The sequence below is a fragment of the Bombina bombina genome, chromosome 1, assembly GCF_027579735.1.
Source record: "Bombina bombina isolate aBomBom1 chromosome 1, aBomBom1.pri, whole genome shotgun sequence".
Taxonomy (NCBI): domain Eukaryota; kingdom Metazoa; phylum Chordata; class Amphibia; order Anura; family Bombinatoridae; genus Bombina; species Bombina bombina.
In genome coordinates, this window is record NC_069499.1 from 1,348,346,985 (window position 1) to 1,348,372,639 (window position 25,655).

The window sequence follows — 25,655 nt, forward strand, 5'->3', positions numbered from 1 at the left end:
TTGATAAACATCTTGCACAATTCTGTGATATGAAACAAGAAGAGGCTCTATGTACTAAGGAACCCCAACAAGTGGATAATAGACTATCCTACCTAACCACATATACCATGGACAAAAAGGAATTGCCAAGAACCATAAAGAAAAATTAGGAGATTGTGACCACAGATATCACACTGCCCTTTACTACAATGGGGCCACCAAGAGTGAGCTACAGACGAGCAAGATCCCTAAGAGACACTCTAGTTAAGGTGGATCCTGTGGATAGTTATAAAGAGAGAACAATCCCTGAAATTGAGATGCTTTAAATGTCTGGGCTGCACTACGTGCAGCGGGATGAGTAACACCAAAACATTTCTACATCCGCATACCAATAAGTATACAATTAGACAGAGTTACATGTACAACTGAGTTTATTGTATATTTATTACATTGTCCATGTGGACTTTTTTTTATGTAGGTAAGACGGTAGATACCTTACGTATCCCTATGGCCAACCACCGCGCCGCCATTAGGCTAGCGATTCGAGAAAAAGAATCTGAACAGCCAGTTGCAAGGCATTTTGCGATGAGTGGGCATACAGCTACTGACCTAAGATATGTCATTATCGATCATGTACCCAAGCTTAATGAGGGGGGGGGGCAGAGCCAATCTCTTGTTGCAGAAGGAGTCCAAGTGGATTTTCACCTTGGGGATTTTGGCCCCCAAGGGGTTAAATACAGTTAGATTGGCACTGCTTCTTGTAACTAACCCTCACTACAGCAGCATGCAGCCTCACATTAATTACATTTTCTGAGGTAACTTTATAAGTAACTGCATAGGTATCGATGTGATAGAATGACATGTATACCAGCTTACTGCTTTTTTGGTAGGATATCTGCTACAGGTTATAAATACATTAGGTATAATAAATAGGAGATAGCTGTGACAGTTATTTTGATAGATATATACACATACTCTTATCCACTATAGATATTTTCTGTATTATGGAATTGGAGACCCCACTGATGTAGGTACACAACGGTTGCTGTGACAACCAGATGCACCTGCGCAGTGAGAGAGTCTAACACATACCGTAAATTAATACATTTCAATTGAATGAAAGAGGTGGTAACTGGGACAATTTATTGTTACAAAAAGGAGTGTAAGTGGATATATAATTTAGGCTCCTTGAAGCCTAAAGGCATGAATGAGGAAATTTACTTTGCTCCCTTCTTAGGTGATTAAAGTATTTCCGTCCAATCTTTAGCAAATGAATTACCTGTCCGATAGAGATATATATATATATATATATATATATATATATATATATATATATATATATATATATATATATATATATATATATATATATATATATATATATATATATATATATATATATATATATATATATATATATATATATATATATATATATATAGATATAGATATAGATATAGATATAGATATAGATATAGATATAGATATAGATATAGATATAGATATAGATATAGATATATATATATAGATATAGATATAGATATATATATATATAGATATAGATATATATATATATATATATATATATATATATAGATATATATATATAGATATATATATATAGATATATATATATATATATATATATATATATATAGATATATATATAGATATATATATATAGAGAGAGATATAGATATATATATATAGAGAGAGATATAGATATATATATAGAGAGAGATATAGATATATATATATAGAGAGATATAGATATATATATAGAGAGATATAGATATATATATATAGAGAGAGATATAGATATATATATATATATAGAGAGAGATATAGATATATATATATATATAGAGAGAGATATAGATATATATATATATATATAGAGAGAGATATAGATATATATATATATAGAGAGAGATATAGATATATATATAGAGAGAGATATAGATATATATATAGAGAGAGATAGAGAGGAGATAGAGAGGAGATAGAGAGGAGATAGAGAGGAGATAGAGGAGAGATAGAGGAGAGATAGAGGAGAGATAGAGGAGAGATAGAGGAGAGATAGAGGAGAGATAGAGGAGAGATAGAGGAGAGATAGAGGAGAGATAGAGGAGAGATAGAGAGATAGAGAGATAGAGAGATAGAGAGATAGAGATATATATATATATATATATATATATATATATATATATATATATATATATAATCCACAAGCCCAAAGTTTTTCAGCAAAAAAGTGCAAAATAGCGGTAAAAACAAACTTTATTCAAGTGTAGTCACACTCATTAAAACATGGGGGTATCAGCATAAAAATAGAACAAAGAACAAAAATCAAACATGAGAACAAATAGCTGACATGTTTCGGCACACAGCCGTAATCATAGCTAATGGGCACACCTGTATTAGACCTTTAGTACCCTTCTCTAAATTCTCATTGGTTGCAATAAAATCATGTTGAGATTGTCACTCCTCCCTATTATTTATTTATAACTTACAATACAATCTTGATTAAATATAATAGGATAGAACTCTTAACTAGAGGAACATAATTCTAACAAAATTACGTCTATTATATTTGATATGAATTCAAACTTAAACACTTAGCCAGGCTAACGTTACAATAGAAATGAATGATAACTAGATGGATAGCAGCAGTTCTAATATCTTGTATATTAATAATAAAAAAAAAAAACCTTAATAGATAGTGGAAAAAGTTGTAACCATACAATTCCTTCATTAAAGATATTGAAAAACCCATTGCATCCAAATGTGTAGATAAAGAGTGTATGAAAAATTCCATGAAAAAAGTGTAGAGTGTTTTTTAAAAAAAACACCAAATACAGCAATGAATCCGGACTTGGCATATAGCTAATGAATCAACAAATAAGATCAAATTTATTCATTCAGGATTTTTCCTATCTTTATTTAAGTATATACTATACCAAATCCACATTCATTACAGTAACACAAATTAAGAAAGATTGGAAAAAAATCTATTTCCAATAGTTAATTAAGTCGAACTCAGAGTTCAAACCTGAAGGGACTCTGGTACCCAGTCTAAATATCCAGAACATCTCCCTCTTGCCCAGCAATTTATCTCTATCCCCTCCCCTAGGGGGGGTAGCCACCCTTTCAATAGCCTGCCAGCGAAAAGTGGTCAAAGTCTTATTGTGCCTTTTAGCAAAGTGCTGGACAAGAGGGGTTGTTGCTGTGCCTGAACTGATCGTGGATAAATGGTTCCTAATTCTCGTGTTGGCATCATTTGAGGTTAATCCTACATACTGTACAGAACACTCTATACATGTTATTAGATAAATAACATATGTAGTAGTACAGTTGAGGCATGTATCAATCTTAAATGTTTCTCCTGTACTAGTCGAATGGAAGCTGTCAGAAAATATTGCGTATTCACAAGGTCTGCATTTACGTTTACCACACTTATATAGCCCTTTGTGTTGTATCCATGAGCTCTCAGACTTTCTATTAGATTTTGGTAAACAAGAAGGGGACAGAATGTTACCCAAAGTTCTACATTTCCTATATGAACATTTTAGGCCTCTGTCCACACACTCTACTAGACCATCGTCTGCTGCCAACATTTTAAAGTGTTTTTTCACTATTCTACAGATATCTCTGTATTGGGCGCTGTACTCAGTGACAAAATAAGACTCTCTCTTTTTCACTGAGTTGGTGTTATCTGTTCTCTTTCTTGTATTGAGCAATGTCTTCCTATCTATCCTGGCTACCTGCCCCTGTGCTTTATCAAGGATAGTATCTGCATAGCCTCTCTCTTTGAGTCTTTTTCTCAACTCCTCACTTTGCATGCTAAAAGCTCCATCCTCCGTACAATTTCTCCTTAACCTTATAAATTGTCCCTTAGCCACTGAAAAGGGTACATGTGGAGGATGGCAACTCCTAGCATGCAAAAGTGTATTGCGTGTTATTGGCTTGCGATATGTGTCACATATTATGCGCCCAATTCCATTAAAACCCCCATGTTTTAATGAGTGTGACTACACTTGAATAAAGTTTATGTTTTTACCGCTATTTTGCACTTTTTTGCTGAAAAACTTTGGGCTTGTGGATTCGTGAACTTTTCAGGTCAGCAGTTGTGCAATAGCGGTATTAAGTGCTCTATTTACACCCCAGTTTGGCGTGGACAGCTAGACTTCCCTATTGAGGCTTACTATCATTCAAAAAAGGTGTCCCGGATTCTCTCCAATCTGATTGGACGAGTACGTACACGTGGTACGTCACACACGCATCTACACGTATTCACGCTGTTTCCAGTGCGTGGATATCGGATTGGCATTGGAAGTACAGAGGGCTGCTTCAATGCTGAAGTAAGAATACGGACATAGCGGTGGATAACAACTTCCAGGACGCCAAGAGCAATCACCTATCGAGGAAATATCCGGTGAGGTCGGTAAGTGGGTAGCCGCATAGCGGTTTCTTGCATGAGTAAGACATTTTAAGGAAGATTGTGTATTAGACCCACACCGACATTTACTCACAACAGTGATTACGCTCTATGATTGATCTAATTGTTTCAGATGAGACTGTTGTTGCCTCTCAAATGAAGTCTTAGGGCAATAGCCATGTGGGGTTATTAAAGGATAAGACTATCTTTGGACATATATTTAATGAAGGATTGAAAATCACTTTCTTTACTTTGTGTGTGTGTATGTATATATGTATATATATATATATATATATATATATATATATATATATATATATATATATATATATATATATATATATATATATATATATATATATATATATATATATATATATATATATATACATACATACATATATATATTGAGGATATTAAACTAGTTTATCCAATATTCATTGAGGAGTCTCATATGGAGATGTATGCCTCCGATGCATTGCCTTCAATGTGTAAACGACTAACATACTAAAAAATATCATTTATCTGGTATCTCCCCATTGTCATGAGCTATTGACATGCATACTATTCATACCCTCCGTCAAAACCCCTTATTTACCTAAGATAAAGAATTTTTTGGTGAATTTGTACAACTCAAATACTTCTGGTGTTTTGGATACCTATATATATATATATATATATATATATATATATATATATATATATATATATATATATATATATATATATATATATATATATATATATATATATATATATATATATATATTTTTTTTTTTTGAATATTTGGAAGTTATGCATAATTCTTATCACTACATAATTACCTGTAAAATTGTCTTTGCAATTTCTGTGTTTTCTGGGCTATCAAAATTCAAAAGTTGGGAGCCAAAACCATAGTAATGTGGTCCCATCTTGTGTAGGTCAACAACATTTGCATCTGCACTAAAAACTGTTCGCCAGCCCTCACGGTAAATCTTCGGCAATTCCACAGACAGGATACGTCGCTTGTTGTCATATAGACCTTTTACCAGCCAGAGTGGGAGCTCCATCTTGCTGCCCTGAGAAAAATAAAAAGCAGAGAATTACAATAAAATTGATTTATATGATTCAATTATTAAAAAGGCAGGTGCTGACCAATATATATGAAGCCTACAAATCTACTAAAAAAGGGATATTCAGCTGCGGAGTACAACTACAGTTGGATGGTCACTACTCACCATGTTTTTCCTCCTGTGTCTGCAGCCACCTTCAAAATGATTCTCTTATTTAAACCCCTTACAATTATCAGTTAGTGAAGCTCTGCATCTTCTCACTGGGTGCTGCCATCTTGGAGTTTATATTTGTTATGTAACTTTTAAACTGTGCAAACAACTGTAAAAATGTAACGCTTCCATTCTCTATTATGTGAGAGAAACTGAAGTAAAAAGGTACTGCTGTCAAAAAGTCAGTAACAGTACTGATCTGATTCTGTCACAGGATGCAACAATATGCGTGCTACAAAGCATATCATTCACAGCCATACCAACTGACTCCTGTAATGAGTTAAAATAAGTAAACAGCTTTAAAGGGACCCTTAACACCTGACTTCTAATAATCCCCAAAACCTACTTTTTCTTATTAATAAAAAATTAAGTAATCACTGCTGCCTATTTTATCTGTTCCTCTTAGCCCAAACGTTTGAAATAGTGTTGATCCAGTGCTTTATTTCCTATGTAAGCAGCCATACTGTAGTGTGCGTTACAGGGGCACAGTAGTCACATGGTCATGATGCAGTCATGTGACACACACACCATATTGCTTAGAGCAGTAATTTCCAAACTGTGTGTCGGGACACACTAGTGTGTCGGCAGCAGTGTGTAGGTGTGTCCCTGCTTCACCACAATTTTTTTTAAATTTTAATATTTTTTGGGAGGGTTTCTGACTTTCCGCCTGCCTGCTACGTATATCACATGGTTGACACGTGATTGATACCTAGGATCATCTTAACCTATTGGTGCAGCTCAGTGGGAACTGAAACTATTCCCATTGGCGGCTTTGGCGGCACATTGGCTCCTGATTGCACGTGTAGTCTCCTTAATTGGCTCGTAACTGCATGTGTAGTCAGTGAGTAGGACAGCAGTGTGTTTGCAGCGCGGGCAGTAGTCAATCGCACTCCCCGAGCTCTGAGGGTGGCAGCTTAAATGCTGAGCTGAAGTCAGAAGTCAGTGGGTTGTTTTTTTTTGCAACTAGCTCACAGTAGTGCATTGCTGTTCCTGCTCTTGATATATGGATAGGAAGGGGAAGCTTAAAAATGCGAGTGTCTAATATTCCACCAAATATTCAGAAACTGTGTTCATCCCATCAACCTCATACATCCCATTAAAATAGTAAGTAGCTATTGGTGTTAAACCTTTTTTTAATTCTTGCACATACTTACATACTGTTACATAAATGATATAATTACAAAATGTATGTAAGTGTCCGTATCTCTTAAAACAAGTTAGTTTAACCTCCTGTATGCCAGTACAACTGTGTCGCGAAATGATGTAGATCTAAAAAGTGTGTCACCGACATGAAAAGTTTGGAAAGCTCTGGCTTAGAGCATAAAACTTGTGGGCAGAGTTTGAGAAAAAAAAAAAACGGGGGGGGGGGGGGAGAAAAGAAAAAAAGAGTCAAAAACAGAAGCACCGTAGTTATAAGCATTTTAATTTAAATCCTGCTGCATAATAGACTGGGAAATTAAATATATTTATACCCTCACTGAGAAATACCTTTTCAGACACTGTAGCTCACACGCTGCAGACAGAGATGTGATTCCTCTAAGTACTGTATATGTATAGACAATATGGTGTGTGTGTGTGTGTGTGTGTGTCTCACATGACTGCATCATGACCATGTGACTGTGCCCCTGTAACGCACGCTAATATGAACGGACAAAATAGGCAGCAGTGATTACTTTATGTTTATTAAGAAAAAGTAGGTTTCGGCAATTTTGATCAGGTGTTTAATGTCCCTTTAAAGAGAGATGCAGGTACAGGAGGGAAAATAGCATGGTGAGTAGTAACCAGCCTACTGTAGTTATCTATCCCTCTATAAGCAGACACAGAGGCAGTGAAAACTGGTATTTCTAAACAGCAGTAGTGCAAGAGCGTGATTGCTGCTATAGATTTCTAGAGTGCAAAAGTATGTTTAATATTGGCTTTATCTCCCACTTGACAAAACTCAGAAAAACTCTAAGGGGACATTAAAAAGTAAGATGACATCTGAAAATAATGCTTTTTTAAGTGTGAGATTAATGTTGATGGTATGCACTTACTGAATGTACTATCAAAACGTAAAATATTTGACAACCAGATACTTTTTTATGGGAGAAATGACAATATTTTACATACAGATATGTCAAATAATCACCAGCAAAAAAAAAGAATATTTTAAACCCTTGACTACCAGGAAATCAAACAATTCAGCAGTAATATAACCTCGATTGTCGCTAAAAACACCACAAGTAGTAAAGTAACATCTTGTTGCTGGTTGTCTAGGTCATTTTTGTTGCACTACATACCACTGTCAGCATTCTGTGTTTGGATACAGGTGAATGGAGCATATGTACACATTACCTGCACACCTTGTGTATTAAAATCCATCACTGAAACAGTGTTATCTTAGCTAAACGTATTTTGTTAGTCCATATGTATGATGCATTTTTAGTTTGTGTAAAATTTAGAAATATAATCCTACTTACTATGAAGATTTCTAGTACATCCCCATTAAACAGTTCTGAGAGACAGAGAGGTCCTAAAATCAACCTCACTATACCAATATCCACACTAGTAGCACTGGCCATTGTGTGCACATGCACACCTTCAGTCACAGATACTCTTGACAAAGTACAAATCAAAGCCACAGGAGCACACTCCAGACTAAAACAGTTTCCAGTGTAGCCTTAGATTAGCTGTATCAACCTGAATTTATAAAGGAGGAAAAAATGCCACAAAAAGGTAATAGCTAACAATTTTCACATTAATAGTTACCGATTTTTTAATCATTAAGGTCTAATCATTTAAAGGGCCATAATACACAAATGTTGAAACACTTTAAAGTGATGTAGCATAGCTGTAAAAAGCTAACAGGAAAATATCACCTGAACATCTCTATGTAAAAAAAAAAGATATTTTACCTCAAAAAATTCCTCAGTAGCCACATCCCATTGTAAAGGACTTCTAAGCAGCAAATCAGTATGTGAACAAAAGTGTGTGAAATAGTGCGCTGGTGTCAAATGTGGGGTATCAGACACCTTACAAAAAAAGATTAGATCCTTCAATCTAAACAATAAGTGAAAAGAAAGTGTGGTTGTAGTAAGGGTGCTAACTGCTAAAGATACCAAAAAGTGTTTTAAAAGGTGATTTAGAAAACAAATAGGAATGTCAAAATTCGTAAAGGCTTTGTGTTAAAGACATAAAATTATTTAATAGATGTAAAAATATATTTCACATAAAAACACCATCATATAACTAAGCATAAAATATAAAATGCAACATTAGTAGAGACGTCTCTAACTTAAACCACTATGTTCAATTATTAGGAATATACTTATTTGGTTATTGCGGAGTAGACAGAAAATAGAGATACTTTGTATCTTATCAAAGACTAAATCTGTTTACAGTTGTTAGATACAATAGTATAGAAAGACCATTTTCTGTGCTCTCTAAATATTTGGTTGTATACCTTATGTAAAGTACATATACAAATCACTTAACACAACTGTTTTCTTATTTTGTCACTATATGCATAAAAATTAAACAGTTAGGAAATGTTCATGATTGAGCTCATTTTTTATATATTAAAAGAGTCCGTTTTGGCTGGTAATTTAAATTTGGCAAGTTCTTAGTAGTGAGGCTGTGCAATATTGGCTAACAATAAAGATGCCTGTTAAGGATCGTACCTTTAAACTTGTTTATCCACGACTGCAGGGTATCCAATGCATCCTGCGTCTACATCAATGTCATAGTTGGCAACTTCTTGTCAAGTATCGTACCTTAAAGCTTGTTTATCCAAGACAGCAGGGTATCCAATATGTCCTGCAGTGTATCTCGGCTGGCAGATTCCTCGTGTTTTTGGCGTCTTACGTCACACCCGGTACTTTGGGGGCTCGACTCACGCCTGCCAATCAACGCTTTAAGAACTCGTCTTGATTCTTGCTTATAGGTTTCTTGTCTCACAAATCTTATATTTGTATAAATATCACAGAAATTAGTGGATATAGTTTGGGAAAGAATTTCCTTGTGGTATAGATTTTTACCTGCCCTTAGTGCTAATGCACGCAGGTTTTTCCACCGCTAATGAAATTATAGTTGGTATATTATAATCAACCCAGGTTGTTATAAGATAGTAATAGAAATTATTAGTTTAGTCAACAAGGTGCACAGTCCCACAATTCAACGCGTTTCGCTCTCTCCTAGAGCTTTATCAAGAATGATGCTTCTAACAACCCGGGTTGATCATATACCAACTATAACTTCATTAGCGGTGGAAAAAATTGTGTGCATTAAGGGCAGGTAAAAACCTATACCACAAGGAAATTATTTCCCAAACTATATCCACTAATTTCTGTGATATTTATACAAATATAAGATTTGAGAGACAAGAAACCTATAAGCAAGAATCAAGACGAGTTCTTAAAGCGTTGATTGGCAGGCGTGAGTCAAGCCCCCCAAAGTACCGGGTGTGACGTAAGACGCCGAGAACACGAGGAATCTGCTAGCCAAGATACACTGCAGGACATATTGGATACCCTGCTGTCTTGGATAAACAAGCTTTAAGGTACGATACTTGACAAGTAGTTGCCAACTGTGACACACTATGACATTGATGTAGACGCAGGACGCATTGGATACCCTGCAGTGGTGGATAAACAAGTTTAAAGGTACGATCCTTAACAGGCATCTTTATTATTAGCCAATATTGCACAGCCTCACTACTAAGAACTTGCTAAATTTAAATTACCAGCCAAAACGGACTCTTAATATATAAAAAATGAGCTCAATCATGAACATTTCCTAACAGTTTAATTTTTATGCATATAGTGACAAAATAAGAAAATCGTTGTGTTAAGTGATTTTTATATGTACTTTACGTAAGGTATACAACCAAATATTTAGAGAACAAAGAAAATGGTCTTTCTATACTATTGTATCTAACAACTAGAAACAGATTTAGTCTTTGATAAGATACAAAGTATCTCTATTTTCTGTCTACTCCGCAATAACCAAATAAGTATATTCCTAATAATTAAACATAGTGGTTTAAGTTAGAGACGTCTCTACTAATGTTGCATTTTATATTTTATGCTTAGTTATATGATGGTGTTTTTATGTGAAATATATTTTTACATCTATTAAATAATTTTATGTCTTTAACACAAAGCCTTTACGAATTTTTACATACCTATTTGTTTTCTAAATCACCTTTTAAGACACTTTTTGGTATCTTTAGCAGTTAGCGCCCTTACTACACCCACTTTTTCTTTTCAGCAAATCAGTATGTCTGTCCCGGGACAGCTAAGGGATTGAGCCTTGTGAACTCTCATCTTATTTCCCTATTCATCTTAAGGAAGTTTACAATGAAATCTCATGAGAGTTAAGTCAAATCTCATGAGATCACAGTAAAAGTTCATGACCTCAGCACTGCTAATGCAGATTGGCTGCTGTTCATTTCATCATTTTTTTTTACCTACAGCAGAGTATAACGTTTTACACAGAACTTACTCTGCTGAGCTGAGGAGATTGTGAGGTAAAATAGCTTCCTTTTTTACATAGAGATGCTCAGGTGATATTTTCCAGTCAGCTTTTAAGTTATACTGCATTAGTTTTAAAGTGATTTAGCTTACGAGTATATGTCCCTTTAAATACAAAAAAATGCATGCAGTGCACGAGCAGAACTTGACCTTTAAGATAAACCCCTATAATTAAAGGAGTGCATTTCAGACATAAAAAGCATCTTTGCAGTAATACAATTTTTCTACTCTTAGGTTTAAAGGTATAAATTAGTGGTATTTGAAAAACATTGTATTGCATTTCTAATTAAAATTAAAGTGATGTTAAACTTTACATGTTTTAAAGCAGTGTTTTTCTAGTGTGCCGTGAGAGATCCTCAGGTGTGCCGCGGCAGATTGACAACAGTGTGACATATTTTTTAAATTTTGCTTGTTTTTTACTCCCAGTGCAGGGGTGTCCCTCTTTCAAATTTTGAAATATTGAGAGGTATGTGACAGGCTCATCAGGCAGACAGGCAGGCATCATTTACAACCATGACATATTGACATTCATTCATAGACAATCATTATGATTGTTTGTGAATGAATGTCAATATGTCATGTATAGTTTGTAGGAGGCATGGCATCACAATACATACAGTGTGTGTGTATATATATATATATATATATATATATATATTTACAGAAAAGATCAGCACTCACCAATGTAGTAACCACTCAAATGCACGACCAGAAGATAAATGTAGAAACAAGTATAAGCATAAAGACAGGACCTGGTGATGATCCCTGTAGTCCCACGCCAATAAAGCCAGCACTCGAGATTTAAGCAACACACCTTCCTTTAATGTCAACAAAGCATGCTTTGTTGACATTAAAGGAAGGTGTGTTGCTTAAATCTCGAGTGCTGGCTTTATTGGCGTGGGACTACAGGGATCATCACCAGGTCCTGTCTTTATGCTTATACTTGTTTCTCTCTCTCTCTATATATATATATATATATATATATATATATATATATATATATATATATATATATATATATATACACACATACACTGTATTAGGCTACAATGTGTGATTTTTTTTAAATTTTGGGATGGCGGTGTGCCACAGGATTTTTTTTATGTAAAAAAGTGTGCCACGGCAAAAAAAGGTTGAAAATCACTGTTTTAAAGGGCCATGATACCCAAATGTTTAAACACTTGAAAGTGAAACAGCATAGCTGTAAAAAGCTGACTAGAAAATATCACCTGAACATGTAAAAAAGAAAGATATTGTATCTCAAAATGACCTAAGTATACACATAGCATTGTAAAAGATATTAATAAGGGCTAGATTTATCAAGCCCCTGCGGCAGCAAGTTCTCACAAGAACTTGCTTGCCGCGATTTATCAAGCAGCGGTCACCAGACCGCTGCTTCCCCAACATCTTCGCCACATCTATTGTGGCGAAATTCAATCTCCTCGGTCGAGTCCGACCGAGGAGATTGACAGCTCCTGCCCGCGCGTGATTGGCTGTGCGCGGGAAGGGGGCGGGATTGCACGCGAGCACAAAATTGCGCTCGTGTGCAATGTTAATTACCTGCGGGTAATTGCGCCCCGCCGCAGGCGAGCTGAGGCGTACAGGGGCGCGTATACGCGCCCCTGTACGCCTCAGGGTTGATACATCTAGCCCTAAACAGCAAATCAGCATGTCTGTCACGGGACAGGCAAGGGAGCAAGCTTCGTGCACACTACATCAGTAGTTTTACAATTCTACTTTGCTGGGTCGTGCAATTAACGCTGCTCACCGGGTAGTTCAGGACAAGCAGTGCTCTGCAGGTCCCAAGAGCTTCTACTGTGTGTTTAATCCCTTTGCAGGGGTTAAAACACAGAGGTGCAGGGTAGCTAGTCAAAGACACTCTAGTCTAAAGAATTAAAGTATTTACATTTTTGATAACCCTTTAAATACTTCTGTTAGCAGGTATGACAGACTGATGTATTCACAATAAATACTGCCTCATACCAGCGAGTCGTGTATGTTTAAAATTGTTTACAATTAGATAAAGTACGGTTTGTTTTAACCTCTGGAATACATGAACCCATAAAGCATTTACGTGTTATATCAATAGTTAAAAAAAATGTAAATAAACACACGAATTCCTGGACAAGCTCAAGGATACGCGAGTTGGATCAAATAAACGAAGGAGCCGCAAATATTAGGTCCTTTCTGTGGCTCATTAAACTATATGACAGCAGCGTTTAGAGCCCAAACAGCTACCTCAGGGATGCTGTCACTTTCGCCGCCTTTTTCCAGAAATCCAAGTCGAGGAAAGCCGCTCGCAATACGACATGGTAGCTTCTCCTGTGACATGAGCAAGTCATCTAAAGATAGGAAATTCTCCTCCCTACCCAGTCCGGGCTGCACAGGGTTATACGGCTCCCACATCCCAGTACTCGAAACTAATCTGGCTGTGTTGCGAATCTCCCGCGCGCGCCCCAGGCCACGCCTCTTGCACTGCGTCACAGCAAGGCAAAGCTGACCCAGGAACAGTTACCGTGGTAACGTTGCTTATGTTAGTCCTTCTAATTTTATTAGGCGCCATCTGCTGGAAACACTGGTAAGTACAGAGGAGGGTGTTGCATAAAAAATGGTTCCCCCATGGAAAGCCGTTTCCTCGGCACCTAGGTAACATTCGCAGCTCCCCCCACTGCAGCTCCTCCCATTTTCCACACTCCTAAAGCAAGCAGCCCCTCTCCCGCCTCTCGGCTATCTCTCCACTCACTGCTTCTTGAACCTGTACAAGTCAGACATCCCAACTCTCCCTGAAGTTCAGGGAGTCTCCCTGATTGTAATAGTGGCTCCCTGATGCCAGCAAATAGAATGCAATCTCCCTGAAACTCCAAGTACTATGATCCAATGTGGTCCAAATCCAGAAAAGTGTTTCTTTAAGGAATGCCTTTAGTTGCTGGGACGTTATAGAACCCTCAAAGCATGGATCAGTAACCAAAAAGCCCCCACTGGTTTTAATAAAATAAAACACAAATACTACCTTATTTACCCCCTTAATGACCACAATGTACCCTGTATGTCACTGGTCGTTAAAGGGTTTTTCAGGACATAATATCATGAGTCTAGCAAGAACACGCTATTAATGCCCTCCCTCCAGCAGGCTTTGTGGAATAGAGCAGTCTCAATGCTGGTGGAAAGACCACGCTATAAAACAATCAAGTCCCAAAAAAAGGCCAGCGACATACAGGGTACGTAGCTGGTCCTTAAGGTGTTACTGCACGTAATTAAACTTTGTATTCTAAAATATTTAAGCATTCAACAAGCGTACGATCACTGGAAAATAGGTTTGTTGTATGTGCTTGTGCAATAAAGCTACTTTTTTTTAAATGTGACTTTAGTGGGAAGCTATTTTAATGATTAGTCTCTATCTTATTTAGGGTTTCTAGGTGTCCAATATGTAACTGGGAGGGGTGGGGGGTGGAGGCGCAGTAGTGGGTGAAGCCACCTCCCTGAAATTAGGTTTTGCAGGTTGGGATGTCTGACAAGTTATGATGATTTGTGGACTCTCTATGAGTTAAAACAATTGTTAAAGGCCTGCTACTCATGTAGTTTGGCTAATAATGTGAAAAACAGATAATATACAGAAGTATTGAGAAATTAAGATGACTTCTGCAGCCTTCTTCAGCTGCTCCTATGCAGCTTTTCTCAGGCTTTCTTCAATATCTTCAATACATTACAAATTGAGCTTTTGTTAATAAATTTACTGCAGCACAAAAAAGGTTACGCAAGTACATGAAGAAACAGTTTGTAATATAAATGATTAATACGAATAATGTTAATAATTCTATCGCATTTTTTTCATTTTCTGTATATCCTTTGTTGAAAACTAATACCAGACATCCCAACTCTCCCTGAAGTTCAGGGAGTCTCCCTGATTGTAATAGCGGCTCCCTGATGCCAGCAAATGGAATGCAATCTCCCTGAAACTCCAAGTACCATGATCCAATGTGGCCCAAATCCGGAAAAGTGTTTCTTTAAGGAATGCCTTTAGTTGCTGGGACGTTATAGAACCCTCAAAGCATGGATCAGTAACCAAAAAGCCCCCACTTATTTTAATCAAATTAAAACACAAATACTACCTTATTTACTGCACATAATTAAACTTTGTATTCTAAAATATTTAAAGGGACACTGAACCCAAATTTTTTATTTTGTGATTCAGATAGAGCATGCAATTTTAAGCAACTTTCTAATTTAATCCTATTATAAATTTTTGTTCGTCCTCGTGCTATCTTTATTTGAAAAAGAAGGCATCTAGGCTGTTTTTTGGTCCAGTACTCTGGACAGCACTTTTCTATTGGTGGATGAATTTATCCACCAATCAGCAAGAACAACCCAGGTTGTTCACCAAAAATGGGCCGGCATCTAAACTTACATTCTTTCATTTCAAATAAAGATACCAAGAGAATGAAGAAAATTTGATAATAGGAGTAAATTGGAAAGTTGCTCAAAATGTCATGCTCTATCTTTATCACGAAAGAAAAAAATTGGGTTTAGTGTCCCTTTAAGCATTCAACAAGTGTACGATCACTGGAAAATAGGATTGCTGTATGTGGTTTTAATGTGACTTTAGTGGGAAGCTACTTTAATGATAAGTCTGTATCTTATTTAGGGTTTCAAGGTGTCCAATATATAACTGGGAGGGGGGTTGGCAGCGCAGTAGCTGGTGAAGCCACCTCCCTGAAATGAGTTTTTGCAGGTTGGGATGTCTGTAATACATTTATTTACTTCTTCACAAAAATGTTTAAATACTCAGGTACATAAACAAACAAGTTGTAATATTCATGAAATAAAGATTAATAAAAAATGTTAATAATTCTATCACATTTCATTCATTTTCTGTATATCCTTTATTGAAAAAGTACACTACTGGGAGCTAGCTCGACACATTTGTTGAGTCAATGACAAGGCATATATTTGTAAAACTGCCTAACGAACAAAATTATTTCCAATTTACTTCTATTATCAAATTTATTTCATTCTTTGTATGTCCTTTGATAAAAAAAAAATGTCATACACTACTGGGAGCTAGCTGGGCTCATTTGTTGAGTCAATGACAAGGCATATATTTGTAAAGCTGCCTAATGAGCAAACTATTTCCAATTTACTTCTATTATCACATTTGTTTCATTATCTATCCTTTGATGAAAAAACATGTTATACACTACTGGGAGCTATCTGGGCACATTTGTTGTGTCAATGACAAATGCATACATTTGTAAAGCTGCCTAATGAGCAGAACTCTATCCAATTTACTTATTTTATCACATTTCTTTCATTTTCTGTATATCCTTTGTTGAAAATAATAAAGACATATATGTGGAGCCTCCAATTAGTATAAATAAGAAATGTGTGTTTCATGACCTATTAAAACCAAACACTGAATAGTAAATATGCCCATGGTCACTAAGATTTCAGCTCTCTTGCTGAACATGTGGGTGACTTTTAAATGAGTGCAGCAGGCGAATCAATCTCAAAGTCAAATTAGTGCATTTTATTGTGCTTTTTAATCCGCTTTTCAAGGTTTAAACTGATTTCTAATCTGTAATTCCTAACACAAAACTCCTGCCTTTCCGAAAGTCCATCCTCACTCTTTTTTTTTTTTCTCCACACATTCTTTCTGACCAGGAGAAATAGAATCTGATAGCAAATCTATTGCCATTATATTTTGTGTCCCTCAGAAATATGGTTTATACAGCAATTCAAGGGTTAAACTGACTTGTATCTGCTTTCTATGAGTGCTCAACACTCCTGCCAGACCACCCCACAGTTTTTTCTCGCCCCATACTTTTCCTGGCGTTGTTAAACGCAATCTCATCGGAATCCATACAAATTTGTTTCCCCCCAAAAATGGTTTATACAGCAATTAAAGGGTTAAACTGACTTTGATCTGTTTTTTTTTTTTTTTTAAATGCCCAACACTCCTTCCAGATCATCCTCACTGTTTTTCTCTCTCCCCATACTCTTCCTGGCCACAGGAAACACAATTTAATAGGAAGCCTATTTCCATACCATTAGGTTTCCCTCAGAAATATGGTTTATACAGCAATTCAAGGGTTAAACTGACTTGTATCTGCTTTCCATGACTGACTCCTGCCAGACCATCCCCATTGTTTTTACTCTCCCCATACTGGCCACAGGATCTCATAGGAATCTTAATGCCATAAAATATGGTTTCCCCCATAAATATGGTTTATAAAGCAATGCAAGGGTTAAACTGACTTTTATCTGTTTTACTTCAATGCCCAGAACTCCTGCCAGATCATCTTCACTGTTTTTTTCTCTCCCCATACTCTTCCTGGCCACGGGAAACACAATCTCATAGGAAGCCTATTGCTATACAATTTGGTTTCCCCCCCCCCAAATATGGTTTATACAGCAATTCAAGTGTTAAACTGACTTGTATCCACTTTCCATAAGTGCTCAACACTCATGTCAGACCATCTTACCTCCTGTTTTTTCTCTTCCCATACTCTTCCTGGCCACGCGAAACACATATACATAGGGAGCCTATTTCCATACAATTAGGTTTCCATCAGAAATATGGTTTATACAGCAAATCAAGAGTTAAACTGATTGTATTCGCTTTCCATGAGTGCTCAACACTCATGCCAGACCATTCTCACTGTTTTTCTCTCGGCATACTCTTCCTGGCCACGAGAAATGCAATCTCATAGGAAGCCTTTTGCCTTAAATTAGGTTTCCCCCAGAAATATGGTTTCTACAGCAATTCAAGGGTTAAACTGACTTGTATTCACTTTTCATAAGTGCTCTACACTCCTGCAAGACCATTCTCACTGTTTTTACTCTCCCCATACTCTTCAAGAATATTATTACAACACTACCACACATGGGGTTGTATGGTAACTATCAGTTCCATATTTTTAACTTAGACACACTCTCACATTTTAACTTGAGTTTAATCTAATAAAATGATCAATATCACAACCAAGAATTTGTTCATCACTATCACATAGTATTTTTTAGAGGCATATGACATGCCTCTTCTCCTGTCATCATCACTTTATGATTAAGCATATTTTTTCATAATATATTAATTTTGATATAAATCTTAATAATAATTTTTTTTTTTTAAATGTTTTTCATAATTTTTCTACACTAATAACATCACATATTATCACTGCAACACAAAATTTCACTCCACTATTCCACATAATTAATATCACACAATATTAAATAGAAATATCATTAATTTAATATGCATACCACTTCTTATTTAATGATGGGTATCAGCACCCACATTTTGATAACTGACAATAGATATAATTAACATATTACTATTCTTCACAGAAAAATATTTTGCACAAGTAGGCACTTGAAAAATTATAGAGGTCAAATATAAACTACTGATCTGATTCATATGTACGGATTTAAAGGGACACTGAACCCAAATTTTTTCTTTTGTAATTCAGAAAGAGCATGCAATTTTAATCCAACTTTCTAATTTACTCCTATTATCAATTTTTCTTCGTTCTCTTGCTATCATTATTTGAAAAAGAAGGCATCTAAGTTTTTTTTTTTGGTTTCAGTACTCTGGACAGCACTTTTTTTATTGGTGGATGAATTTATCCACCAATCAGCAAGGACAACCCAGGTTGTTCACCAAAAATGGGCCGGCATCTAAACTTACATTCTTGCATTTCAAATAAAGATACCAAGAGAATGAAGAAAATTTGATAATAGGAGTAAATTTGAAAGTTGCTTAAAATTTCATGCTCAATCTGAATCACAAAAGAAAAATTTGGGGTACAGTGTCCCTTTAAATAATAATTACCAAAAAAAGAGTAAAATATACGAATATTATAAAAAATATATATTCGTCCTATGTATATTTACAGTGTTATTATTATTAAGGAATTCATAGAAAACAGAGTATACTAGTCTGATTCAATACTCAATCATAACAGATTTAATACAATGTATTGAACTCAGAACTTAACAAGCAATACAGTTCAGGATATACAATTAAATGGCAGACAAAAACACTCGCCATATTATTTCACTATTGCCATTTCTTTATTTACGTATTTAGATCCTTGTCTAGCATTTGATTTTATTTATGATGCCACATTCCAACAATTCATAACTCCATCAGGTCAAACTGAGTACATACCTCAGGATCTGATTCGCCATTTGAACTTTTTAGGCGTGGTTTGAACAGTACAAAAGACCGCGGAATCCGCGGCGCCCTGCCTTCAAAAAAGCCGGTGTAGCCGGCGAAACATGTCAGGAGTAGGGGAAATTGGGACCCCTCTGTTTTAATCTAGAAGTACTAGTTTAGTTGTTTAATTGTAATATCTGAGCTGACGATGACCGTATTCTCAGATTAACCAGACAGATATATTCATCGGGGAGCAGCGCTCTGTGATATTACGTGAGACTAATGTCTCATATAGTTGATAACTTGTATCCGCTTTTACAATGTAATCCTAACTACCTCAAATTATTGTGAGATTCACAAGTAACACACAAATTAGTTGTATACAGCACTAATCCTGTAAATGTCACCATAAAGCACTAACGGATAGCTCACTTCACAGCATAGTATCCGTTTATATATCTAACTGTTGCTTACTGTAAACAAATAGGATCTAACCAAGGATAATTTAATTGATACATCAATATGCTGGATAACCAATAGGTCCTCCGTTATACACACAACAAACAAGCTTTTCAGTTAATTGTTTTAACGGGGAAATATTACGTTATATTCAAACCGCCTATATTGTACAATAATGTTACACACTGAATAACATGCTGCTGAGTTGTCTCATTATTTACATACAGCACCGTAGTTCATATATTGTTATTGGAGAATATTTGTAGTCCTGACCACATTAAATTATCACGCGATTCACATGTAACATAATGAAGTAGCTGCTACTTATTTCAACAACAGGCAGACAACCAATGATAATCTATTAAGACGTAAACATGCTTAATAATCAGTAGGTTCTGCTGTATACTTATAACAAGTAAGCCTTTCAGTTATTTGATTTGACGGCGTAATACTTCGTTCCTCTCAAACTGCCTAAACTTTAAAATCCAGTCACATATGGAACAATACACTACCTAGTTTTTCTATTGTTTACATACAGCTTCCATGGACGAATATTGATATTGAAGAATATTGGTAGCTTTAACAATCTTAAATTATTGCGTGACTCAATAGTAACATACTGATAAGCTATACAATACTATTTTTTGTATTAGTCATCATAATGCATTAACGGACAGCTCACCACACAGTTGAATATCTGTTTATAGAGCTAGCTATTGTTTATTTTAAACAACAAGCATCTGACCGACGATAACCTTATTAATTTATAAATATGTTGAACAGCTAGCAGAGCAAATACGCTTTGATCTGACGGCGGAATACTGCGGTTTACTCAAACCACCTTAACTGTAATAACAAGGTAACACACTGAACAATACGCTACCTAGCTGTTCTATTATTTATACACAGCAACCAAGTTTATTTTGTCTCTTAAACATCATTAAGTCGGTATAATAATCTTATATACCCATACGGATTGCTTATCCTCAACACTACTGAGTTGCTAAATTGGGAAACAAATACACGCTATTAAGCCATCCTAGTATCAGTATACAGCAACAAATATCTTGGAGCATAGGTGTCACTAAAATGATATAGCAACCTCATTTAGCAACAACGATTATTTGATTCTCAAGTTATTACTGAGTGGTTACAATATATTCATACAATATTAGATCTCAGTACATCTAGAGGCAATGTATAAGATACCTTGATACATAATAATTTTTACCATCCCAAAGTACTATCTTTGGCTTGAAATCGTACTATCCTATTTATAACAGCTAGATTACTTACATAAAAACTGCAGTATAGTATCAATAGGTGATACCACTAGTGCAATTGGCATGCTTACTGTTATATACATATACATCACGCAGTAAATATTATAGTATTAATCGTAATTTTTACTATAACAAGTCCAACAGCCAGTGGATATTGTAATTATCAAAGTAACGATTACTAACATGGCTCTTATGATACCTTACCTATTAATTTAGATGGTTTTAGCATAACTAGATAAAGTATTACACTTAATACCAATAGGTACCTATTATAGACCAAATTGAGGTCACACCGTGTGTACCTATATAGTTTTGCTTAACCACAATCAATAGTATATTATTACCCCGTATGAACTTACAATGACTTATCTGTTAATTTAAGTCATAATTCAATTCACCTGGTATTATCCAGACAATCCTACCTATTACAACTACTAGTCCTCTAGGGTTTTTAAGTGAGCCCAATTTTTAATTAATTCTTATTAAAATGTATGTTTTAACGTGTCATTTTTTCCCATACATATACCACACCACACGTGTATAATTTACCACTTGAGGGAGTGAGTGCTATTCCTGTGTACACCTTCCTAGCAACTTTCTTTGGTTGTAAATTTTCCAATTCAGAATTCCTCAGTTCTCTGATTATGAAATGGTTGAAAATGTTATCACAAAGAGTATGTGGGGGGAAAAAACACCCATCTAAAGACAAGATGAACCTTGCATGTATAAATATCTAAATAACCATTTTATAGCTATACAGTATGGGAGTCTGGCAAAATATACAGTATGGCAGTCTGCACAATATACAGCATGGCAGTCTGGCACAATATTCAGCATGGGAGTCTGGCACAATATACAGCATGGGAGTCTGGCACAATATACAGCATGGTAGTCTGGCACAATATACACCATGGGAGTCTGGCACAATATACAGCATGGGAATCTGGCACAATAGAAAGTATGTGAGTTTGCACATCTCACCTGTATCATGTCTGCTATGTCTTGCACCGCACTAGAGATCAGGAAGGGGTAGAAAGTCCAGAGATGAATGCAGTAACTATTTACATTAAAGGGACACTGTACCCAAAAATTTTATTTCGTGATTCAGATTGAGCATGCAATTTTAAGCAACTTTCTAATTTACTCCTATTATCAAATTTTCTTCATTCTCTTGGTATCTTTATTTGAAATGCAAGAATGTAAGTTTAGATGCCGGCCCATTTTTGTTGAACAACCTGGGTTGTCCTTGCTGATTGGTGGATAAATTCATCCACCAATAAAAAAGTGCTGTCCAGAGTACTGAAACAAAAAAACTTAGATGCCTTCTTTTTCAAATAATGATAGCAAGAGAACAAAGAAAAATTGATAATAGGAGTAAATTAGAAAGTTTCTTAAAATTGCATGATCTTTCTGAATTACAAAAGAAAAATTTGGGTTCAGTGTCCCTTTAAGCCATTGTTTTTCAACCAGTGTGCCATGGCACACTAGTGTGCCGTGAGAGATCCTCAGGTGTGCCACAGCTGACAACAGTGCGGGGGTGTCCCTCTTTCAAATTTTGAAATATTGGGAGGTATGTGACAGGCTCATCAGGCATCATTTACAACCATGACATTGACATTCATTCACAGACAATCATTATGATTGTTTGTGAATGAGTGTCAATATGTCATATATAGTTTGTAGGAGGCATGGCATGACAGCACAGTACAGTTTGTGTGTGTATATATATATTTATTATTATTATTATCGGTTATTTGTAGAGCGCCAACAGATTCCTCATATATACATATATATATCCTGTATTAGGCTACAATGTGTGATTTTGTAACATTTTGGGATGGTGGTGTGCCACAGGATTTTTTAATGTAAAAAAGTGTGCCACGGCAAAAAAAAAGTTGCAAATCACTGCTATAACGGAACAGTGACACCTACAGGTAGAAATGAAAAGTACAGGCACAAATTTAATTTTCTCTGGCACTGCTCTTTACAGGATCTTGTTTTTAATTTGCAGGTGTCATGGAGCCACTCAATGCGGGAGACTCCTGGAACTTCCGGGAGAGTTGGGATGTCTGGAATCCTATTGCCTTGGTAAATCACATTAATGCTGCCACAACATTACCACATTGAATTTTCACTGCAGTCCTTTAGCAGCCATTTTTGTGCCCCAAAAGCAATAAAAACAGTGGAGATGTAATATTAACCTTATGGTTCATTTTCTGGCATACAATAGGTTAACCCTTGTATTGCTTTTGGGGCACAAAAATGGCTGCAAAAGAACTGCAGTGAAAATACAATGTGGTAATGTTGTGGCAGCATTAATGTGATATAACCAGGGCAATAGGATTCAGCAGCTCCCCGGTGTTCTAGCAGAAATGCTAACATTAGTGCACGCAGTAGTTCTGTCAGAAGAGCGAATGTGCTGTGTTGTGACGTAGTCGCTTTGAAATGTGAATACCCTGAGGAGCGCATGCTGGCCAGGAAGAGTTGGGGAAGAGAATACACAGTGAGGATGGTCTGGCAGAAGTGCTGGGCATTCAAGCAAAATACATAAAAGTCAGGTTAACCCTTGAATTGCTGGATAAAGTACATTTCTGGGGGAAATAAAATTGTATGGCAATAGGCTAGGGTGACCCATGTCCCGGATTGCCCGAGACAATCCCACATTTTGCAGGTCTGTCCCGGGCACCTTCATGCAGTGTCCCAGAATGGAAAGCCGCCTGCCAGTGCTGTCACAACCCCGTTAGCTCAGCAGAAAGATCTGCTACCCGCATGCCCGTATACTCGCTCTGCTCCCCGTGTGCTGCAACCCCGGTCCTCCTGCTTAGGCACACCCAGCCCCGGTACACTTAGCAAAGCCGCGCACACACCAGCCATGCTGCCGCCTGCTCGCTACAATGTATCCGCTCAGCATTAATGGGATGCTTGGAATGCAGCTGCCTGACTGCCGCTAGCCACCTGCAGAGGGTGTTCGTGTACGAGCAAGGGGGCATGTTAAGGTGGTGATATCTGTGTGTGCAGCATGAGCATGTGAGCGGCTCATTCTCTAATCTCTCTCAAACCCCATGTTCTCCTATGGCTCTGGTTCACTGAGGTATCAGGGAGCTCTCTGCCCAGTGCCTTGTCTCAGAAAAAATGTTTTGCTATAATCAATTCCCTAAACCATTTGTGTCTTATGCTCTGGAAGGGTTCCACTTTATAATGTATTTAACATCTCACTTGTAGGTATTTATCATAGTCTTACCCAAAAATTGTACCCGGTGCCCATGTCAGAGCTACAGACAAGCTGTGCACAGCGTGTACCCACCAGTCAGGATCTCTGTATGCTTGCCCATGGGCATCAAGTGTGTGCCAATCTCTGTGATGTGTGATGCCCAAACGTCCTGCATGTACCCGGTGCCCATGTCAAAGCTATATAGTATCTGTGCAGTGACCACTGTTTGTTTGTTTTTCCTTTAAAAAATTGGAGGAAAAAAAAAAGGTATCAAAATCATTTTTTGTTGAGGGGGGGGGGGGGTGGGGGGGTTGTAACCAACTTTTTAATGCCCGCTGGTATTTAGAGTCAGGCAGGAAAGGGTCTACCGCTCACTTTCTTTCCGCGACTCGAGGCTACCGCAAATCCCCTTATGTCAATTGCGTATCCTATCTTTTCTATGGGATTTGCCTAACACTGGTATTACGAGTCTTGGAAGAAGTGAGCGGTACAGCCTCTACCGCCAAGACTCCAACCCCAAAAAAAGTCAGTAGTTAAGAGTTTTATGGGCTAACGCCGGAACATAAAGCTCTTAACTACAGTGCTATAAAGTACACTAACACCCATAAACTACCTATGAACCCCTAAACCGAGGCCCCCCCACATGGCAAACCCTATAATACAAATTTTAACCCCTAATCTTCCGACCGGACATCGCAGCCACCTACATTATCCCTTTGAACCCCTAATCTGCTGCCCCTAACATCGCCAACACCTATATTATATTTATTACCCCCTAATCTGCCCCCCCCAATGTCGCCGCCACCTACCTACACTTATTAACCCCTAATCTGCCGACCGGACATCGTCGCCACTATAATAAATGTATTAACCCCTAAACCGCCGCACTCCCGCCTCACAAACACTATAATAAATTGTATTAACCCCTAATCTGCCCTCCCTAACATCGCCGCCACCTACCTACAATTATTAACCCCTAATCTCCCGCCCCCAATGTCGCCGCTACTATAATAAAGTTATTAACCCCTAAACCTAAGTCTAACCCTAACCCTAACACCCCCCCTAACTTAAATATAATTTAAATTAAACAAACTAAATTTACTATCATTAAATAAATTATTCCTATTTAAAACTAAATACTTACCTATAAAATAAACCCTAATATAGCTACAATATAACTAATAGTTACATTGTAGCTATTTTAGGATTTATATTTATTTTACAGGCAACTTTGTATTTATTTTAACTAGTTACAATAGCTATTAAATAGTTAATTACTGGGGGGGGCGGAGCTGCCCAGCAACAGAGATGGTCGCATGATCTGGGAGCTCCGTGTATACAGTGCCTAAGAAAGCCCTATT

The 25,655-nt window shown here is 36.6% G+C and overlaps 1 protein-coding gene across 1 annotated transcript in view; it reads right to left on the reverse strand.

Annotated features, from left to right (window-relative positions):
* GINS3 (GINS complex subunit 3) overlaps nt 1-13,651 on the reverse strand; it is a 46,284-nt gene extending 32,633 nt beyond the window's left edge. The window contains exons 1-2 of the mRNA XM_053695392.1: nt 13,428-13,651; nt 5,242-5,475 (exon numbers count right to left, since the gene is read on the reverse strand). Coding sequence (XP_053551367.1) covers nt 5,242-5,475; nt 13,428-13,595 — 402 coding nt within the window. The 5' untranslated portion in view covers nt 13,596-13,651. The remainder of the gene's footprint in view (nt 1-5,241; nt 5,476-13,427) is intronic.
* Nucleotides 13,652-25,655: the final 12,004 nt, after the last annotated feature.